The sequence below is a fragment of the Calonectris borealis genome, chromosome 3, assembly GCF_964195595.1.
Source record: "Calonectris borealis chromosome 3, bCalBor7.hap1.2, whole genome shotgun sequence".
In the NCBI taxonomy this organism is placed as follows: Eukaryota; Metazoa; Chordata; class Aves; order Procellariiformes; family Procellariidae; genus Calonectris; species Calonectris borealis.
The window spans coordinates 66587229-66608605 of record NC_134314.1 but is presented as its reverse complement, the minus strand read 5'-3'; the positions used below and the strand labels follow the sequence as shown (position 1 = coordinate 66608605).

At 40.3% G+C, this 21377-nt stretch overlaps 1 protein-coding gene across 3 annotated transcripts; it reads right to left on the bottom strand.

Annotated features, from left to right (window-relative positions):
* Positions 1-553: 553 nt before the first annotated feature.
* ABRACL (ABRA C-terminal like) lies at positions 554-21017 on the bottom strand. Of its 3 annotated transcripts, none has more exons than XM_075145975.1 (3): positions 20997-21017; positions 2260-2326; positions 554-1121 (listed from the first exon to the last, which is right to left on the bottom strand). In XM_075145975.1, the coding sequence occupies exons 1-3, from the start codon at positions 21012-21014 to the stop codon at positions 937-939; spliced, it is 270 nt and encodes an 89-aa protein (XP_075002076.1). In that variant the 5' UTR covers positions 21015-21017; the 3' UTR covers positions 554-936. The 3 variants fall into 3 exon arrangements, with proteins under 3 accessions (XP_075002076.1, XP_075002078.1, XP_075002077.1); XM_075145977.1 differs by lacking the exon at positions 20997-21017 and adding an exon at positions 4824-4909; XM_075145976.1 differs by lacking the exon at positions 20997-21017 and adding an exon at positions 4481-4651.
* Between the last annotated feature and the right edge of the window lie 360 nt (positions 21018-21377).

The following is a 21377-nucleotide window of genomic DNA, read 5'->3' as shown; positions in this document are numbered from 1 at the left end:
GCTGCAGAGCTGAAGCACAGAGCGGTAAGCAGTTTGCTTACCCACTGCTGCTTTCCCCATGCAGCAACTCTTTCTCCCCACTGGAAGGGGCATTTTTGCCAGCTAAGAAGAATTAGCAGTAAGCTAGAAAACAATCAAAAGGGCTCTTTTTACTCCCCTCCCATTTTTTGCCTGGAGTGATTTAGAGAAAGTATGATTTCTGTGAGGAAAATAATCACAACTTGAAGCTGCTGTACCATCTTCTGGTTAACACTGCATGAAAGCATTCAGGGAGCTCCTCACCCACTTCCTTCAAAAGTCTAGAGGACAAAAAAATGAAAACATACTACACTGCAAGAGATGAATGTGGTACATCTATAATTCGTGGCTTTTTGTGCACAATCTGGTCACTCCGTAGGATGGTCATTCTTCAACTGAATCACACTGCAAAATTATTTCTATCTCACTGGCATGCTTTCTGTACAGTTACTTAACTATGTTCCTTATAGGAATTCAGTTTGCTTTCATTTCAGATTGCAAATAAAAAGAGAAACAACGGCAATAAGAATTATACAAATTTAAGTATGTGCTTTTATTTTATACTTTCATGGCACATTTTGATTTGTAAACATTAAATTACCAGTCCCCTTCTTCATATGTTGAAAATAACCGCCAGACATTTGAGAGCATTACCTGAGATTTTAAAGGGAAGGGGGGGAAAAAAAAAAAAAAAAAAAAAAAAAGAGAGAGAGATCTGGCATCTTTTACCTTACTCAGATACAGTACCATTTTAGGAAGAATTACAAAAAGGAATGTTTTCCAAAATAGGACAGTTTCGTTTTGACTATAAAGGTATAGAAAATACATCAAAACACCTTAGAATGATCAGCCTTATTCAGAGGATGTTGCAAGTCACTGTCTCAAACAATTCTATTAATGCATAGCTGAAACACTGCATCAGTCCTGCAGTAGCATGATATCAACGTTGTCATGAACACCTTGTAAAAGTAGCTCCCCTTGATAAGTGACAATCTTCCGTCGTTTTGCAGCCTTAAGAGTTCCCACTAGGGCTTCAAAGAGGTTGGCACACTTTTCATCAGCAAAGAGCACACCAAATTTCACGCTTACTTGTCCATCAGCATCTAAATCAAAGATACAACATGAAAACACATGCAGATTTTCTTTCAGTTAGGAGATTATTGTGGAAACAAAGTGACACACCATCAGAACATTGAAAGCAAACCCCACGGTGTGTCCCGATTTATTGGGAACATATTATGAACGCTGATGATAAATAGTAGGCAAAACTCCTGCCTGGTATGACTTTCCCTTTTTTCCAGAGACTCACATCAAGGACCACATATCTGCTATGTTTATTTTTACTGGTGACTTTCTGAAACCTATGACCAGCACAGGCTACTGAACCTCTTCAAAGCATAAGGAGGAAATAGTTTTAAATAATTAAAATGTTAAAATTTTGTTTTCAATTTTTTTTTCCACTTATTAATATTTAAGGTTCACATTGAAAAAGGTGCAACGTGAATTCATTTCTCACACAAAGCAAGAATTTTGAAATATACGTTAAGGTTAGCTAGGTTATTCCTAAAAGGCAGATGCAGTCATACAAAACGCAAGATGTACATATCCGTTTAGGCTTTGAAAAACAAATGGAACTGAACAAAATTGCATCAGAACTGAAATATATGAGCAGGTAGCACATCCACAAATTGCATAAATATTTGTAAAGAAAGAGGAGTTTTAACAATGAAAAACAATCTTCAGAGAAAAGGCTACCTTCTAAGCAAGTTTAAGGAAGGTTGGGACTACACCTATAACTCCTAGTTTAAGGCATACAGATCAATTCCTTCCAAATAATACTATGATGAACAGAACTGAAGTGTATGAATTCTGAAGTTCAGAAGTTACCAAGGAAGGATTAGAAGGAAAAGGTGCAACTTTCTTCTCTGATGACTGTAGCGAGTATCGGAAGTCTAAAGAAAAGGGTAATTTTGCAGTTCATTGCTCTCTGCAGTGGGAGCAGGATTCCAGGCCTACATCTTCTGTGCTGCAGAGGCTTAAACATTTAACTTCATAACAGGACTACTTTAAAGGATGGGACACAGGGAGTACCATACAGTCCAACATTAAGTATATATGCAAGTTTTCAGGTTACCTGAACCTGCTTAATTCAATTTGCCAAGTTCATAGGTTGATATAACATGACTACATCTGTGTGACATGTATGTACATCTGTACCATCAGAGAGATTACAGTACTTACTTTTGGTTCCCAACCGCCGAATCTCCTCAACTAAGAGGCTAATTTCATGTTCCACATTCATTGTGGTCTAAAAAGTAAAATAAATTTTGACAAAGTTATTAGGAGACCTGTAAATCCTTTGCGCCGTCCTGGCCTGTCCTCAGTTCATCAGGAATGTCACAGCACTTTGTAAATCCCAGTAGCCTGGAGACACATGGCTACAGGATAATCTGAGATGTCAATCTTGAACAGATGAAGAGCCTCCACACCTCCACATTTGAGGGGAAGTGAACAGAAACTACAACCTCGGTACGTTCTAAACACAAATCTAAGGAGCTAATCTCAAAATATGAAAAATGTGGGAAGGTTGGGGCTGGGGGGGGTGTTTGTTTTAAAGAATGAGCTTTGGCTGCCACAGAATCAGAGCATCCTGGTAATGTCACAGGTCTTCAGGGGCTTTGCAACTTTCTATCAATGCCCTCAACAAAAATGGAATATCTTCCTCTAAATTCCTCTCTGGGATATGTGGTAGATTCGTTTTTTTAAACCACACCACAGCGTTCCACTTATCCTGACAAGATACTGCAGACATCCAGCTGGTTACAGCAGGTCTACGCACGCGGTGCCCGAAAGGACAGCAGCTACCACATACCTGCTACTGAGAGCAGAATTGAACCAGAGATAAACTACGCAGTGTCCTAAAAAGGCCAACATTTATTTCCGTTCATAGTGATCCCAAGGAACCGCTACACCACCAAACATATCCTGTGCGCCTCTTTGCTGTGAAACACAGCAATTTTCCCCGATGTGCACCAATGCCTAGCAACAGTTTAGCCATACGCAACTTAGTAGATGGCAACGCTACAGTCGCACAAAACACTATTTGGCTACAAAGCGTCCACGGTTAATAACTGCAGGCACCAGAGAGATGTTCGGGATCTATGCTATGCAAAGCGGCATCAACACAGTGAAACCTTTAGATGTGAAACTCTTTAAGCAAAAACCGGCATCAAGGTAAGCACAAGAAACTGGGCCCCACAGACAAAGCGAAGTGTCAAATGCAGCTTCCACAGGTGCTCACAATGCAGCCTGGAACAAAAGCTATAGAGAGAGCTGGAGCTGGGCGCTGTTTGAAAGGGGCTCAGTGAGCACTGAGATAGTCTCTGTTGTTCAAGAAACCGGGATTTCTGCAAAGATCTGGTAAGTAAGTGGAGTTTAAAAACTGACATCTGGATACATGACAAACTCTTCCTAGTAGAAAAGCTTCCCCTCCTTTCTTTTTTTATTGAGTTAAACTAGTACGAGTTACACAGTTCCACCTCCTGACCCCTCATGATTTATCCAAGAGGCAAAAAAACTTTGTAGCAGTGTCTGACTTTCAGATCCCGAATTCACTTGCAAAAATCTGTCTTTTTAACATGCAAAATCGAGCAAGCTTAGCATCAGCATGGGGTTCAGGCAAAGCCCCATCTAAATCACAGTTTCATCCCCAACGCATGGTAACACAAACACTGCAGTGGGTATTAAGAGGCTCACAGGTAACATTGCAACAGAGTGCACTGCCCTGGCACCACCGCTGCAAAGCTGCCTTAAAAGGGCATGGCCACAGGGCTGCAGAGGTTTAATTGCCTTAGATGAATTCTACAAACTTTTAGATTTTGTTTAACTGAGCACTAAATATATTGTTACAAGTCACCGAGGAAAACATGACCCATCTACCAAAAAGCTTACACTATCATTACTAATTTGTCAAGCTGCCAATTTTAATATTGGTCATTACAATGGCATAATTAGCTTCTCTTTAAAGATGTTCTTTTAACTTTAAAGGCTTTTTTACTTTAACTTTTAACTCTTTAAATTCACGTTAATTTAAAATTCTTCTCCCTCATACACATACATCATCAATTTAAATAGCAACATTTAGAATTTAAACAAAAAAAATTTCTACATTATTATGCAACACTTTTGAGATCAGAGAACCGTGCTGTGAAAGGGGTAAGGAAGAAGGGATTCTAGATATTTTAAGAACACTTAAATATTTACTTTCTATTGTCATCTACTCGACACACCAACTATCAAAAGTGCATGCCAACTATTAAACCCTAACATTTCTGATGCCAATACGTGGCTGGACGCCAGCACGATTTTTCAGCACGTAGTACGACAACTAAACTTCTGTTTGCTGGGAATTCACCTAACCGTTACTTGGCACAAATACATCTTTGCAAACAGCCCCACCGACCTCTCCCGTTGCAGACACCGCAAATCCCTGAGAAGATGGCTCCTCGGCGGGGCCGCGTTTGGAGGCAGAGCGCGGTCCTCTTCCCCCCGAGGCACTCCCCGCAGGATGCCTCCGCCTCCCCGGGCTCTGCCGGGGCACGGCCGGGCCGGGGCTCCCACCGCCGCCTGCGCGGGGCGCACTGGGAAACGGGCCCCGCCCGGGCGAGGGGCAGCCGCACCCCCACCCGCCCGCCGCTGCCGGCGGCTGCCCGGGCAGCGCCTCTCTTTCCCCGGAGCGGAGGGAAGGACGGCTCCCCCGGCGCGGCACCCCCGGCCCGCTCCCGCTCCCCGCCGCCGCCACTCACCCGCTGCCGTCGCCGCTCTCGCCGCGAGGGGCCGCCGCCGGCGGGAGCCGCGTGAGGCAGCGCGGGGGCGGCGGGGCAGGCGGCGGGAGGCGGGGGCAGGGCGAGGGGGCGGGCGGCGGTTGCACGGCCTCCGCCGGGGCCTCGCCCCGCCCGGCTGCCCCGGGGGCCAGGCCTGCTCCCGGCGCCGAGCTCCCCGCCGCCCCGGTGCGGCGCCCTCGGCCATCTTGGGTTCTGCCGTTGCTGGCGGCAGGAGGAGTCGCCCAGCCCTGCCGGGACCCCTCTCCCCCTGGCATGCCCCGGCTGCCGGGCGGCAGCGGCCGGCGGGCACCCCGCCTCTGGCGCCAGGCCCGGCTTTCCCTCGGCCCCTCGCAAGGGCCTGGCCCTGCGTTCCCAGCTGAAGGACCGTGTCGTTCTCCCCCCTGTGAGGACCTCGCTCTTTTCCACATCGGCGATTCCCAACTTTGTGCCGTCTACAGAGTTCCCCAGCACCCCTTGTTCTTTTCGTGACAAAGGCATTAGTGAGTTCGTTAGGTAAAATGCCTTCCGAGGCCAGCCCTCTCTTCCAGCTCTCAATATAATACACTGTGTTGCTTCAGTCACTTTCTGCTACTGTACCATCTCCACTGGCTTCCCCTCCACAGCATGGCTGTGACACCATGCCACATTCTCTTCTTACGCCCCCCACATCTGTTTTCTCCTAGAAAAACAGTTCTCTTTCCAGAGAAAGTGAATGAGCTAGGTTAACATCATTTACCTTCAATAAAGTCATGTTGCAGTCTATCTAATTTTTCATTCAGCGCCATGTCCTTGCACTCTACACTGTGGAGAGAACGCAATTTAATTTTTTCTGTCTTGTACCTTGCTGTTCGCTACTGCTCTTGTCTCTCTTGCTTCCTCTTTACCTCACAGAAATGTTTACATCTTCTCTCAAGGACGCATTAAAACTGAGCGCTGCATTAACTCCTACAAAGCAATGAGGCTGCTGCCAACCCGCTAGTGAGAGGCAAGGCTCACACCAAACGTCTCTAGAAAATTCTCACAGCCATAGCTGAAGGCATTGCCATTCCTGGCTGTCTCTCCCACCTCCTTCTCAGGCATGACTGCCCATAAAGCAGAGTTGGTATGAGAAGCTATTTCCAGCCCTTGCAATTCACGTTTTCATGCATTAGCTTCTGAAGCTAATGAGGCTGAGATACTTTCACAGACTGTGAGATGTGCCAGCTAGGTCTGGTCCCTTACTACATTCTCCCATCCCTGGTGTAAGGATGAATAAATAGCTAACGGCACCTTAAACCACTACAGCAAGCTCTGCTAGGGCTCGTTTGGCAGAACCTGCAGCTGGATAAATTGATTTGCACAGTGGAAATGATTCCAAGATGATCACATTTTTATCACTCCAGCCCTTTGCTTTTCCGAGGGATTTTTTTGATGTTGATGTTTTTATTAGAAGATTATCTTTTCCTTAGAATAATAACTATTTATCAGTAACAGAATCTTTGGTTAGTCAAAAACCCCCATGCTGCTTTCTGCTCAAGGAGCTATATATTCAGCAGGTGATAGCATATCAAGAGTTTCCCAAACAGATTAGCTGTATTTAAGATCAGTATGGGCTGCTCTTTTCAAAGAACAAACCCTGGTAGTTAGGAAAACAAGTCAAGATTGAAAGGGCTACATTCCTAAGTCGATAATGGAATTAATGAAATTTAAATCTGTCTGAACTGAATCAAAAGACGGTGAGAATTCTCAGAAAAATGTAGTATCTGAAGAGCATTGATGCTTTGTGCATTTGGTGGTATATGTGCTTATATTAAAGCATACTGCTTTTCCTAAGATCTTTGCTTTGTTGGCCAACAGAATGCTAAATACTACAGTAAAAAGGATAGACTTTTAAGAAAACTTTGACATAAACTTTTTAAAAGAGAATCTTATTAGTATTTTAGCAAATACGGCAAATATTCCAGTTATTTAGCAGTATAGAATAGAAGTGCTTATCCTCTGTTTTTATTGTTAACATGCTTTCAGTTGTATCATGCACATACTCTAGATTTCTTAATCATCAGAACACGATTACATTTGCACAAATACTGTAGGCCTTTGCTATGTATAATGTGATTGTTATTATGGATAATTTATGTTTGATCGAGTAATAGTTTGGGATTTTTCAGACCAAAGGTATTACTATTATTATGATGATGAAACCTGTGTTAGAAATTCTTTTCTAAGTCTGTTTTGAATTTATAATTTATAAGAAGCAGATCAACTATACATCTGAGAAAGATGAACAAAAATCTGTAATTCTCCTATTTTCTTTTAACCCTTTTTTTTGAGGAAGTACAATTTTTTTTTTTTTTTTAAATTCTGTCTTTGGAAAGAAAGTGTTATGTACCCAAGTATTGGTCCCCAGGAACACATCAGGAGATTATCAAAACACGGTATGCTTTCATTGCTATTTCTTTCATGGTCCTTCACTGTCATGTAATGTTAAAATAATTCGAGGTAAATGAGTAATCAAAACCATCTGTTACCATGACAATTAAGGGAACAGTGATGCTGCCGAAGTATGAAAATGAGCTGGGCAGTATCAGGACTAAGTGACTGATTATGTCCTTACAGGGGCAGCAGCAGAGCAGGAAATGTGAAAATTACGGAGATGGTGATTTTCGGTTGTTCTGCTTCCACAAAACGATACTTTTTAAAAAAAAAAGAAGTGCAAAATTGTCCTTTACAAGCTCACAAGACAGACATGGAAATATTGCTTATACATATTTCTCCTGTCTCCTGGCACTTATTGGAGCAAGTAATTATTCCATCTTCTCCTTTCTCCATCACGTTCATGCCTAGAGCTCTCCCATCACTCATCTTATTTTCAAGCTGAAGAGCCCTAGTTTTATTTAATCTCATGTAAGATGAATGCCTTTCTATGTTGCTGATCCTTCTTGTTGTTCTTTATAATTTTTCAAGTAATTCCATGTTCTTTTCTGGGATTGAATTAGTAGAACTGTTAGCATTATTCAGCATGTGAGTAGAGTATATACAAAGACATAATGATGTTTTCTGTTTTGTTCTCACTCCTAATAATTCCCAACATTTCACTTGCCTTTTTGAAAAGTGCTGAGCACTATCCACAGTGGTTTCAAAAACTATTTCCAAAGTGGTAGTAATTAATTGTTCTGTTACAGATAATTAGGACTTTTTTCCCCCCAGCATATTACTTTGCATTTTTCAGTACCACCAGCTGTTTTACTGTGTGATTTGAAATAGGATCACACAAACTTTGTCACCTCTTTCACCATGTCATCGACAGCTTTGAACATCACAGGGGATGGAACAAACATGGATGGTACTAAAAGCATGCTAGTAACCTCTCTCCCTCGTGAAAGTTGACGATCAGCTCTGCCTCTTTGTCTCCTCCTACCTTTCAGCTGTTTATCAACTCTGAATGGAGCCTGTCTTCTTACCCCATGAGAAATTAGTTTTGTAAAAGTATTTAATGTTTACAGCAAACACGTTGTAAACATATCTGTTTTAACAGGTTTCTCCAGAGACAGGCGTGTAGCAGCACAGGCCAAGCCTGAAAAATCTAAGAGAAAGTTACAAGGTCATTTGCTAGGTAATGGCCATTTTTTCTGTTTTCTAGCATATATTAACTAAATATTCTCACTTTACTGGTGTATCTTGATAACCCATGCTGTTCTTGTTTTGTTCAATACTGTCCTCTTGAATTTTTGTCACATTATATGTGCTTGTGAATAGGCAGACATATGCATCACAACACGTGCATACACAAGAGTTTTCTGTTGAGATCCTCCCCAGCTAAAACCGGTTAGAACTGCCACCATGATTTGCAGATTTCACTACTACAAGAGATCATCTTATCTGTCTTCTTACGTAGTCCAGGTCTTACTTTGTTCTTTCAACACATTTTTGTTTGACTTGTTGATTTAGTAGAGACATGAGTTCCTGCTGCATGTGCCTGTGTCCCATTCCTTTGCTTTAACAACAGCAACTTATACCTGTACAAAGTGCCAGAGATTCTCCCTGCTGTCTCCAAAGCTGGACAGAAACTACTGTCCTGTGATTCAACCAGGAGTGTGCAGATGTGTCTTGTTGTAGCCCAGCCCCATCACGTACCTGTGCCGTCGGCCTGCCGTGAGTCACTCCTCAACATGGGTGTGCCATATTATGCAACCCGCTGTAGGGTTATGACTCAACATGAAGTCGTAAAGCCACTTCAGGCCAGGCTAGAACAGATCTTTAAAAATATGTCTTTGCGTGATGTAAAGATTTCAAGTGGTAGAGGATCAACTGCATTCCCTATTGCTGTGGACTTTGTAACACTACAGAAAAAGTAAGATATCTTTTCCCAGAACAAGACAGTCCTTGGCTGCAATGAGAGAAAAAAACACAACAAGTCAATGCTGTTATAGAAATCTGAGCGGAGTAAGCAATATTCAGAGAGTATGGTTGTTAGAGATAGTCAAAAGAACGACTATATTGTTTGAGACAGGCCAATCAACCAGGAAAATAGTACTCTATTCTCTTACGAACTCCATATCCAAAGCATCTCTATCATTCTTGGTCCAATCATTAGTCTTACTCTGTTTTAAGTCAGCAGCTGTTTCAAGGGAGAAAATTATTTTACCAAAATGAAAAGCATAGTGATGCTCTGGAAAACTTTCCAAGAATTTTCCTGTAAAGCCATGTTTTAAAATATTAATTGTATGGGCTCTTAGCCTTACTTTTCCTATAATGACCAAAAAAGCCCAAACCAAAACCAAAACAGAACAAAAAAAACCCCAACCCTTTCTCTTTTTTCTCTCTCAGTAAATTGAAAAAGTAACCTAGCAAAACATACGCATTTCTTTTAATGTAAAAGCAAACACGACGGACCAACCTCAGAACAAGAGAGACTACAAATACAAACACAGTGGCTGCTGACAGTCTTGGCACTTGAACGAGCACTTCCATTGAGGTAAATGGAGTGATTCACTTACGCTGTGACTCACCTGTGTCTGCCCAGGAGAGGGGACTTATTTCAGAAATGGCATCAGGGCGTCATACCCTTCTTGTTATCCACTAGGTGCCTCAAACAATGTAATGCTGCTTCTTCCTGAATTAAGTGTGCAAATCTTTACTACAGTTGAAGAGAAAAGAGAAGGACTACTTAAAATCTTGATGTAAATCACCAAAATTACTTGCTCTACCCCTAACGCAAGAGTAAACCTCTGTATGGAATGACAGAAAGATGCTGTATCAGTACAGGCTAAAAGTCTGGGCCTATAATGTTAGTCATACAGCACACACTGTAAAAAGAACTACAGGATGACCCTAACCATGTGTCTGAGGGCAGTTACTTGAAAACTGTAAGACTGAAGTCAAAACCTCCCTAAATATGCAAAATTAGTAGGGGCTGTATTTTGAGTTTGGGTCATGGTTTTCTACACAAGAGGATGTGAAGTAAAGAGGATGTGCAGTAATGTCTTGAGGTAGCAGAGTATCAAAAAGTGTTTGGAGACAGTTTACAAAGAGAAAAAGAAATATATAAATAGCTGATTGTATTTAATGTGTTTTATGGTGTTCTTTGCTATAACAGCTGAATATTTGAGAAGAGGAACATGAAGACTAATTACTTTCTCAGATTCCTGGTATCAAAAAATCTCCTGTAGCAAGGAAACAGCAGTACATCTCCTGATTTCCAGACAGCATGGTAACAGCTGAATCATCCAGTCCCTCTGTCCTCTTGTTTGGTATGCATCATAAAAAAAAAAATCGGCTCCCCTCCTGCCTTTCCCTCTACACATATACATACACATACTGACATTTTGAGGACTTTGTCAGAAAACCAAAAATACTGGCTGTGCATAAAGATGTCAAATAATGGTAGCAGAGATGACAGTTACATTAATATAGAATTACTATTCACATCCACATCAAATACAGCTCTAGGTGCAATATCTTTATTTATTAGTTTCATATAAATTTCATTCCTAAAGCTCAAGCATTTATAATGACTCACGACAGAAGTACATCAAATCTTTTCCTGAAGGAAATCTTATTGAAATGAAACTGTGGATTGACATTTGTCAGAATGCATTTACTTAACATATGAAATCTTGTCATGGCAAAAGTCATTACATTAAATTTTTTTTTTAGTGAAATGTCAAGACCTCCTGCTGGCCATGCAGGTTCATATGCTGGCAAGCATGGTTCACATAAGTTTATAGTTGGCTAAAAAACATAAGAAAACTTTCTTTATCACTGGATTAATGACAGTTAATAATCCTTTAATGCAACAATCCTGTTTATAAGCATTTTTAGGGATAAACCTGTAATTTTGCTAGTCTACATTCCAGGTTCTCAGCTCAAAAACTGTGCTTAAGGTGCACATTGGATCATTTGAATCTGATAATCCTCGCAATTATACTGAATTTATACTATATTTTGAAGTCAAGTACAAGAGCACTTTATTGGTTCCTGCATATGGGGAAGTGTATTTTTAGGGTCAAGTTTATACATAAACTACCTTTTAAGAATTCTTTTCTCGTTTCAAGATGCAATGCCAGCTCTGAAATGCAAATGAGATTCAAATTCATAACTGAGCAAACTTTATTAATGTCACTGGCACTGCAGCCACAAGTCTTTTGAGCCTAAATCATTTGATTTCGTGCTGTTTGAAACTGCAACACAGAGCAATGATCAGACTCCCAACACAGCTTCGCATAGAGCACTGCTAATGGTCTCACCTATTGACCTAATAGTCTAGGAGGAATTTCTGTCATAGTGTAGAAGGTCAAACTGTATGCTGATTTCAAATAGTAGACAAGTAAGTACTATGAGAACACCAAATTAATTTATGCTTTTAAACACAACATATGGTTTGATTACAAATGATGTGCCAGTTTTCTCCTTCATCTAACACCTAAGTTTTATGAATTTTCATGAATTTTTCATCTGCAAAGTTAATTGTAATTGTGAATCCCAAACTTCTGGGATAAGACTTACCCTTTTTTACTTTTCCTCGAGGAAATTTTGTCTGACATGTTGGAGAAGCTTAGATTAAAAAACCTAGTTAAGAAAATAAAGTATAACCATCTTCTTGTTTGGTTCATAGTTATCCTATGTAATTGCGTTACACGTACATAAATAATACTTGCTTCTCAAGGTGTTGTGACTTAGTATTTTCAGTCAAATATTATTTGTTCTCTGTCAAACGAATAGCACAAATGAATGTCACTTTCCTTATGTTTACTGAAGGAAAGCACAAAAGCTGTCTTGCGCACAGACAAGTGTTTTCTTTGTGAACTGTTACAGAAACTTCCAATTAAACAGTTCATCTCCATTCTGAATTTAATGGAAGGTTATAAAATAATATTAGATGAATGAAAGTATGCTTCTGATGGTCTGCAAATTTGGCAGAAACGATGGGGGGAGGGGGCAGGGTGATGATTCCAGAATTTATGTATGTATTTCTGCTCTAAAAACCATAAATAACTGTGTAACTACAGTGCTAACAAGAAACAGAAATGGGAGGGACAGTTTTATTTTTTCTTTAGGCAATCAGTTGCGTCATAGATTGGGTAAAGTCAGTCAATGTAGGATGAGGAACTTCCCAGCTCCATAAACAAGGCATGCATGTCCGTCAGAGGGAAAAGGTACAGGTGGCCACAGGTACACATTTGGGATAAGGTACAGAGGAAATAGTAGCTGTCTTCCTCAGGAGTACATTCAGGAGAGGTGGGGGTCTTAAAATGGAAATAAAAAACAAAACAAGGACTTATTTTCAGTTATTTTACACAGTGACAAAGCTGGAGCCTCAAGAGGACAGTTGACAGAAGTCCTCTAGGTGGAGGAAAACTGGAGAAACAGTCTCTAAAACAGAGGCAACTGCTCATTAGGTCAATCAGCGGATCAGTTCTGTCTAGTACTAGAGAGGCATGCAAAGCCAAAGACTCCAGCCAGCCAACTTTCCCTCTTTCCTCCTATTGAATCATTTCACTTGCCAGGGGAAGCAAAGGAGAAAAGAGATATGATGGGAAAATGTAATGAGAGCCTAACCTCTTGTTTTTTCTTAAAAGGGTGGGTTGTAACCCTTCCTGCTTCTAATCTTTTAGAAGACTTCCCTTGACCTCAGTTGGCATTTTCTTCGTGCACCTTTCAGAAGAAAGACTGACCATGATGCACTTAAATGGCTGGCATTGCACTAGGATGTACATCAGCCATGGAAAACTGTTTTCTCTGCAGATGCTAGCAAAGAAGGACTGCTGTGAACTGTGTAGAGAACAATTAACAATCCCCCTGAAAAGTCGGCAAGCATTTAAGAAATCATTGGGTAAAGTGCAGTGGCTAAGATTTTGGGTAGGAGTTGAAAGATCCGTAATTTTCAGTCAGGCTTTTAAATTGTATTACACCTCAATTGTGCATACACCTCACATCAGAATTCATCTCACCAGACTTTAGTTACCTGAAAGTAAGGTGTCTATTTTAAGTTAGTTACTTGGCTAACTCTCTGCATGTATACATAGTTACGTCTCTATAGTAAAGAGGAGAGATAAAGACCTCACCTTCCAAAAAGCACCACTATAGAGAGAGCTTCAATAAGTAGGTCAGAGATGACAACTAACTTCTAGATAGCTAAAGACAAATGGAACAAATAATAGTTCTTTGGTCACAGCTGTAGGCTGAGAGACATATAAACTAAAGTACCAGGGCGGTATTGTTGACCCCATTCTATCAATTAACCAAAGATTCTCTAAGCAAATGATCCTCGGTATTAACAGCTTCTCACAATAGCAAATAGTCACCAGTGAAGACTTGGTACGTCGGTTAACTGGTTACTACAGATCAGAATGTTTCCATCACGGAGGCAAACAGAAGGTGGAAAGCCTGGTATCTCACACCAGTAGAAATGCAGGCGTTTTTTCATTCGCTGACTTTCTAAGGAATACACATCCTTTATTTCATTACTGGGAAATAGAGTTCGTATGTGTTCCCAAGCTAAAAACTGACTGCACAGACTATTTTTCTCACAGGTCAGATGTGAGGAAACAGAGACATTTCACTTCCTTCAAAACCTCTATATAAAGAGAAGAGGAAAATGGGACCAGACCTATTGTTCTTACAGTTTCCTGCCTCCTTTTTCACTATGCCTCATTCAAAAAAGCAAGGGTCTGCCGCTTTGAGTGCATCATCTCTATTTAGTGTATTTGGATATGTAATAATATATAAATGGCTCTTGTAGTACACAGACAGTATCAGAAAAGTCTTTATTTGATAAAAAGGTTGTACGTCAAAGGTAGCTGCTGTCCCTGTTTTTCCTTCATATAAAATATAGTAGTTCTTCATTCAAAGTGTTCTCTCTCTTCCAAGAGAGTAAGATCAAACTACACAAATAAATAACCTGCCCACAAAATCCCAATAATCTGTATTTGGGTTTCTTCTTCTCAGCTGTTTTTCTTAAGTCTTCAGTCCTTTGAATGGCAGGAGTATGATGATCAAACACGAGAAAGGTCTGAGTTACGAAGTACATTTGCCCCACTCCTGGCTACCCTAGTCCCAGGCTTTTTGCCAGGGTTGCAACAGTTCCTACTGGAATGAACTGGGGAGTGGTACAAGAAGTTTCTGCTCTCGCTCAGCGACGAGGTGTAACTGGGAGATTTGGGGAAGCAAGCATGAGACCACTGTACGCTCCCGGCAGGAGCTGTGGTCAGCTGTGGTCAGCTGCTTTGCTGTCCAGTGCTATTTCTTCTATCTGTATGAGGTCCTCCACAAAGGAATTGCAGTGATTGTGCCTGAGGCTTGTCTTCTCTCAGGCTCTCGGCCATTTGTAAGACACCTATAAAAACAAGCACTACCCAGGCATCTCCCAAAGCTGGCCATGACAGGGTCGGGGGAGGAAGAGGAGGATGAGGTAGCCTGCTACTTTCTAGCACCTGTTCAAGCTAGGAAATCTAGGCTGCCACCTTAGCCAGGTAATAGCAGTGCTTGGATTCCTGCAAAGAATCAGCGTTGCCTTTTATCACGACCATTGTTTGATCTATTGGGGAGTACAGAAGAGATACCAATTCGTGACACAACCTTTCAATCAGAGGGGCAACTATACATTCTAATCCCTTCCTAATGAAATTATTTTCTCTATAAGAGAGCCAAACTGCTCTTAGCCTGAAAGAAGGTGCATGGGATGCAATGAGCTGCTTTTCTTCACCTTTTATTTCACCCTCCAGTAAAAGAGCGATGCGTCCTTCATGCATTCAGAGCACTCTCTCTCCTCTGTCACCGAGACAAATCCTGGCAAAGGACTTTGGTGGGAAGCACACACAAGGGCACACACAAGTTACATGAAAAAAATGTGTGGATAGCAAAAGATGCAACTGTCTCTCTGTATTTATGCACGTATATTCATTCCATCCTGCCAGTTTCTAATATGCTCATTTTATGATTCATTTCAAGAACTGCAAGATCTGAACCTTTTTCTAGAAGGCACAGGGAGAAATAAAGTACTTGGCAATGGTTCCACTTAAATTCAGAGCGCCATAGCACTATGTAGGCTTAGCACCCATTCTACCAAATATAGTCCCTCTAAAATCACTGGAATGGAACATGATGTTTCAAAAATAAAGAAATGTAATTTCTTTAGAACATTTGAATGTGTGTTAATTAAGTATATTTCCACTCTGCTCAAATAACATTTATTGATTTTACATTACAGGACTGTCATTAGCATTTGCTAACAGAGTCAAGTTTAGCAGGAAGTTACGATGGTAAGAGCTTTGCTTCAGGAATTATTTATACACTAACAGGAAAACTACATCTTTCTTCTCTGACATCTTGAGTGTCTTAATGCAAACAGAAGAAGTTTCAGTTCTGTGCATGTTATATATATCTTACTGTCAACCTCAAAAATGTGTTTTTTGTGAATAGGAATGGTAGTGCAATGAAAATGCTACCATATTTCAAAATCAGTTTTTGCTCCCAAGTACACTAATGTAAATGCAAAGTAATACTCCTCAATGTGATGGAATTATTCTAGCTTTTGCAACAATATATATAAGTTGCGGAGATGGAGGTGAGGTCAACGACCTAAAGGTAAGTGGGGGGGTCTGGCTGTGGAGGTCAGGGCCAGCTGCGAGCCAGCTGCCGGAGGGGTCGCCACAGCCAGGGCCGACCTCATCCCATGGGAGCTGCCTTCACCAGAGGCTCGGCTGTGGGGCCTGGCCGGAGCTCCAGCCCCACCGCATCGCAGCCCCTGGCCATGGGCCGCTGGGCCAGACCCCCCAGCCCTGCCCAGTGCCCTGGCTGGGGGTGGCGGGATGGGACTTTTGTCGACAAAGATGGCCACTGCCTGTCTTGTCATCACACTCGGCTCCCGGCTTCCCTTGCTAATCCTTGACAATAAATGTGGATAAAGAGATGTAATTGGAAATAGATCTTCAAAATAAGTCAAGATGTTCAGAAGAAAGAAAAAAGGAAGGAAAAGATAAGACGAGGACAGAAAAAAATAGCATAAGAATTAGAAAGTGTGAAGAAATGAGAGTCTGTAAAACATATTAAAGCAAAGATATAGAGAGGACCTTATTAGACTCCTTCTTACAGCCACCACAGATGGAGCATACAGCTCTTAATATCCCTCCTATACCTGACTCAAACATCAGAGAAATGTCATTATAAGTGTTTTTAACAAAAGAAGCAGATTTGAAAGCGCGTTGGGGTGTTTTTGATCTAGAGGACTTTAAGAAAAAGAATTAAACTAGATTATTGCTATCTTAAACAAATATAAGACACAGAGGGAGTTTTACGTTTTATTTATCTTAACATATCAAGAGCAGCCCACATCACCATGGAGAAAAAGGAAGGGATTAAAATCCTTGGGAAACTGATCTTAATGGAAAACAGCTAAAAGAACAGGCTGAGTCAAATTCTGACCAAGAGGCAGAATCACACTGTGAAATAACAAACTGCTGAATCCAGAATAGAGAAGGTACTGAAGCATAAGGAAAAGGCAAGCTGGAGTATGAATCCCAAGACTATCAATATTGTGGAGGATTGTATTGCTAGTGTGAGGAAGAAATATGTAGAAAGAAAGGTTAAAGGGGGGAATTAAAATTCTTGAGTAACTGATTGTAACTGAAAACTGTTAAGGAAAAAAATAGTAAGGTGGAAACTAAAATATACGTGAAATGGAAAAGGAAAGATACATTTACATATACAGCCAAAAGCAGAGAATAGGAAAAGGAAAGAGGGGTGAGTATGTGTGTAATATGGGAGAGAGAGATGTGAAATTTTGTTTTCAGCTCTTCTTCCCACCTCGCAACCAATTTCTGACAAATTCAGTAATGTGCCAGAAGTTTCCTGAAGTAGCCAATAACAACCCTCACAGATAGAGATCATTATTCAGTGGAATAATGATCCATTAGGAAGGGATAACATCCTCTTCCATCAGCAAGTTACAGTGCCCTTCCACATTCAGGGAGCAAGAGGAAAGAGTAAAAAGTACGAGAACAATGAGAACTGCTCAAGAATCCAGGGAGACGGGAGCTAAGTAAATAAAGGTAGTGAAGGAGGTATAAGACTGTTTTCAGACTAGCTGGGGCTTCAGTAATGTAAACTTTAGGGCTTCAAAACAAAGAAAGATATTGAGGGACTACAAAGGTAACCCAAATCATTAAGAAAAAGTAATTTGAATATAATCTTATCATACTTCAAGGCACTTGTTATCAATATATAAATAATTTTATGAAGAATCATGTATGTAAGATAGCGCCAAAAAGTACAAAGAAAAGTTAAACTATCTTACCCCTTCTGACTCTACGATATTATAAAGAATATATTTATAAAAGGGGATGTAGACACTGTCATGAATAATCTGTAAATAAATGCGGCAGCAAGACCAGATGGATTTATAACTAAATGTTGAAAGGCTCTAAAAGGAGTTCTAATTTCTATAAGAAGAGACTTATTTGATAGCATCATGCAAGCAGGAGACATCCTCTCCTTTTCGAAGAAACAAGGATAGTTTTAAAATCTAAAGAGAGGTGAGATTTGACCAGCTGCTCAGGCTTCTGAGGTGCTGAGGTAAATATGAAAAGTCACTCTCGCTTCAATCCATTCTCTAAAGGAATTCCTTTCTGGAACCTACCAAACACATACAGCTGTGTTGGGATGAGGATAGGTGCCTCCCACCTTTTGAGATGTGGAGATGAAATCTCATGTAGAAATCTGCCAAAATCATAACGGAGTAAAGGTTTCTCCTTTCCAGTATCCTCCACTTTGATTGTTTTAATCAAAAAAGTTTTCCTTTAGAGGCTTTCATTTGACTGCTTACTCCTTTCAATCAATTGATGTATTTGGATGAAAGAGAAAAGGGGGCAATTTTTAAAATATGTGCAACTTTTACAAGGACCATGATATATATACACAAATTAAAAGCTTAAAGGAGAGACCGGGGAAAACTGAGCAGGTGCTATGGTGAATGATATGGAAAAGGTATTATTCATTCTCCACTGAGGAAATTTACACAGAGAAATATTATTAAATACTCCACAGATAGTAGATGTCTCCAGCCAGGATCCCATACATATTTCAGGTGGTGACACAACACACTAGGGAGGCTGCTGAGAAGGAAGTTATTATTTTCCCTTACGGGATGTGCCTGCACAGAGGTGCGGGAGGGACCAGAATGACCACATTGTGGTGAGCAACAACATTGCTTTAGATCCACCGTTTGCTTGCTGAATGCTCCTTGCAAAGGCGCTCTCCTTGTACAGAGGGAAAAAACAATACTCCCCTCGTTGTTACTGTCTGCCACATGGCTCGGTGGGGAGAGGATTTTTTCATCCACCGTGGAAAATCTCACAGCCTTAAATGTGGGACGCCCCTTTGATGGAGAAACAATCCCAGCAGGACTGGTAGAACAGAGAGTAGGTTCTTGGAAATATGGATGCCATTTCGTAGAAGGTAAAATCAGCAGCAGGTGAAACCTGACCATATGACAAAACTGGTATTTTTCAAAATTGCAAGAATGTAAACATGAAGGTTGGAAAGAGGTTGTAAGCTGTAACACACAGAACATACATGCAGAAATTTACAAAAGTAGGGGTACAAACATCTGGTAAGTGGCTATATTTGCATTAAAATGTTGCTTCTGTACAAAGGAAATAAGGATGCTTTTAGAAAAGCAGAACAGGGACTTCTTTCATTTGTAATTGTTAACACCATTCTCAAAATATTCTTCAGTCTGGGAATAAAGTACCCTATCTCCAAAAGTATCTTCTTTTTTGAAAAGATCAAGCAGTAACAATAAAACAGCTCTAAAGTCTGAGACAGCAGGTTTTTTTAAACACCTCCCATTCGTTTCTAGCCTTAATCTACTTGTCTTTCCACTAAAGAATCAGGATAGAACAAGTCCCTGTAACTCCTGATGAGCTGCAAGTAAAGGAGTATATTGACAGAGATTGTAAAACCTGCTCCACAGCACTATGTATGCGGAAGAATTTAGAAAGGCAATGACAAATAACCTCAGGGCCATTTTTCTAAACTTGGGGAACCAGGTGCAAGATGGAAAATGTGCCCAAATACATACTTTATAAGGTTGAAAATTATTTGAAGGTGTTTTAATTAAAAAAAAAAAAAATCTGAGCATATAACTTACTTTAGTGCAAATAAGGTACATGAGACCCACTAACTGTAATAAGAGCTCAGAGATTCAGAGGCCCATCGAAAGCAGGTAGACTCTAGACATGGCACTCCCACGACACTTGCTGAAGACTAGACCCTGCATATGTGTATGAGTTACATTTATTTTTAGAAATGAGTCTCAGCATGTGTAACAACTAGTTTTTAGAAAACCAATAGTAATTTCACAGCTGATAAAAGATACTGAAACCTGAGCAGTGTTTTAACTGGCATTTCCCTTAAATGAATAAAACATTACTTTTTTTTTTTTTTAGTAGCAATGGACATACATATTGCTGGTCACATATCAAGTTGTAAAAGTATTCCTTTTCTAAAAAAATCCACATTTTATTGATGTATAATGTGGCTCTGATGCTAGGAGTTGTTATGGGCAGCAAAATAACCTTGCACTTCCTTCCGTCTGGGTCATTAGACTTGGCCTTCCTATGACAATGATGATTTTCTCTGACTTTGATCTCTTAAAAGAGTGACTGCTTTGATATCAATATATGTCATCTAATAGTTGCTTCACAGAAAATAAAATACAATAAAATTAGGCATCACATGGAGAATAGCTTAACTCTTAGCTATTCAGAGCTCTGAATTCTAAGAAGGTATATTAAAAAGAGAGAATAAAAGGTACAATACCTAAAGAGGCAAGAAAAGTTCCTCTTCTTGCTCTGTTTAAATCATAATTCAAGGCAGTTAAATCAAGTTTTTCATGTACCAAATATATATCAAAAGTGTATCACTAACGTTATATTGGTGGGTATTTTGTCATAAACCTTCTTCTTTGCATATCTAATATGAGCTCTGGAAATGCTGTGACACAGATCTTTCCAAACCAAAAGAACTAAAAATAGAAATATGGCTTCATTGTTTGGGTCAGTTGAACTGAAAAGCGCAAATATGGAGAAGTTAATATATCTTACAAACCTGCAGGAATACTATTTTCCTCAGTTCATCCTGTAGCAAACAGCATAATCTCCAGCCAAACAAAACGAATCCTCATTGAGAATCCACTGAAAGATTTAATTTTTTTACCTCAGTAGATGCTAAGTCTGGCCTGATGGGAACAGGTAATGTTCTGAACAGCAGATCCCTCCTCAGCCTGGAGGTTTGCAAGAGGCCGATCGGGGGGAAGGGAGATCCCATAGCCAAGCACTGAAACATCGTACCGGGACTGTCTGAGGCAAAGATGCTTTTCCCACGTGTAGATCTTGGGAATTAGAAATGAATTTGCTACATGTCATGTCATTCTTATTCTTTCTGCTGAGTCTTCGAACTAGCACAAAGCAAGAAGGTAAGTTTATGGTACGGGAGTTGGAAATGAGACTCAACAACCTGTTTTCCAAAATAGCTACCTGAACAGCTTCAGAGTGGTGCTATACACAGTGAAAAGCCTGGCATATTCCCCCAAAGCATTCAACTCTCCAGTAAGCAATGACGTGACATTTTCACATGACACATCATGGCTTTAGTGAAATACACAGTTATTAAACTTACTGGAGAATTGTTTGGCATTTGGACATGTGGGAATAGTCCATAATAGGGAACCTCCTCCCTGTATTATTCTCTGTGTTTTGTACAAACTGTTGCAGCCAAGTGATCCCCATTAATGTCAAAAGAGTGCTCCTGCTGCAAAAAATAAAATAGCAACTCAATTAAAATAATAAATGTTCAGATTACTTTTAGACATAAAACTCAAAATTATTTTGACAATGAAGGTATTTTGGGGTCCTTACACTAACTTATGAAAAACTTTATAGCTACAGATATATACATACATTAATCTTTCAAACTCCAGTGCCTGAACTAGCATACAATCACTGAACCTGTAAGAAGCAAAGGCACTTGAACCCAATCATCTGCTAATAAGTGATTTAA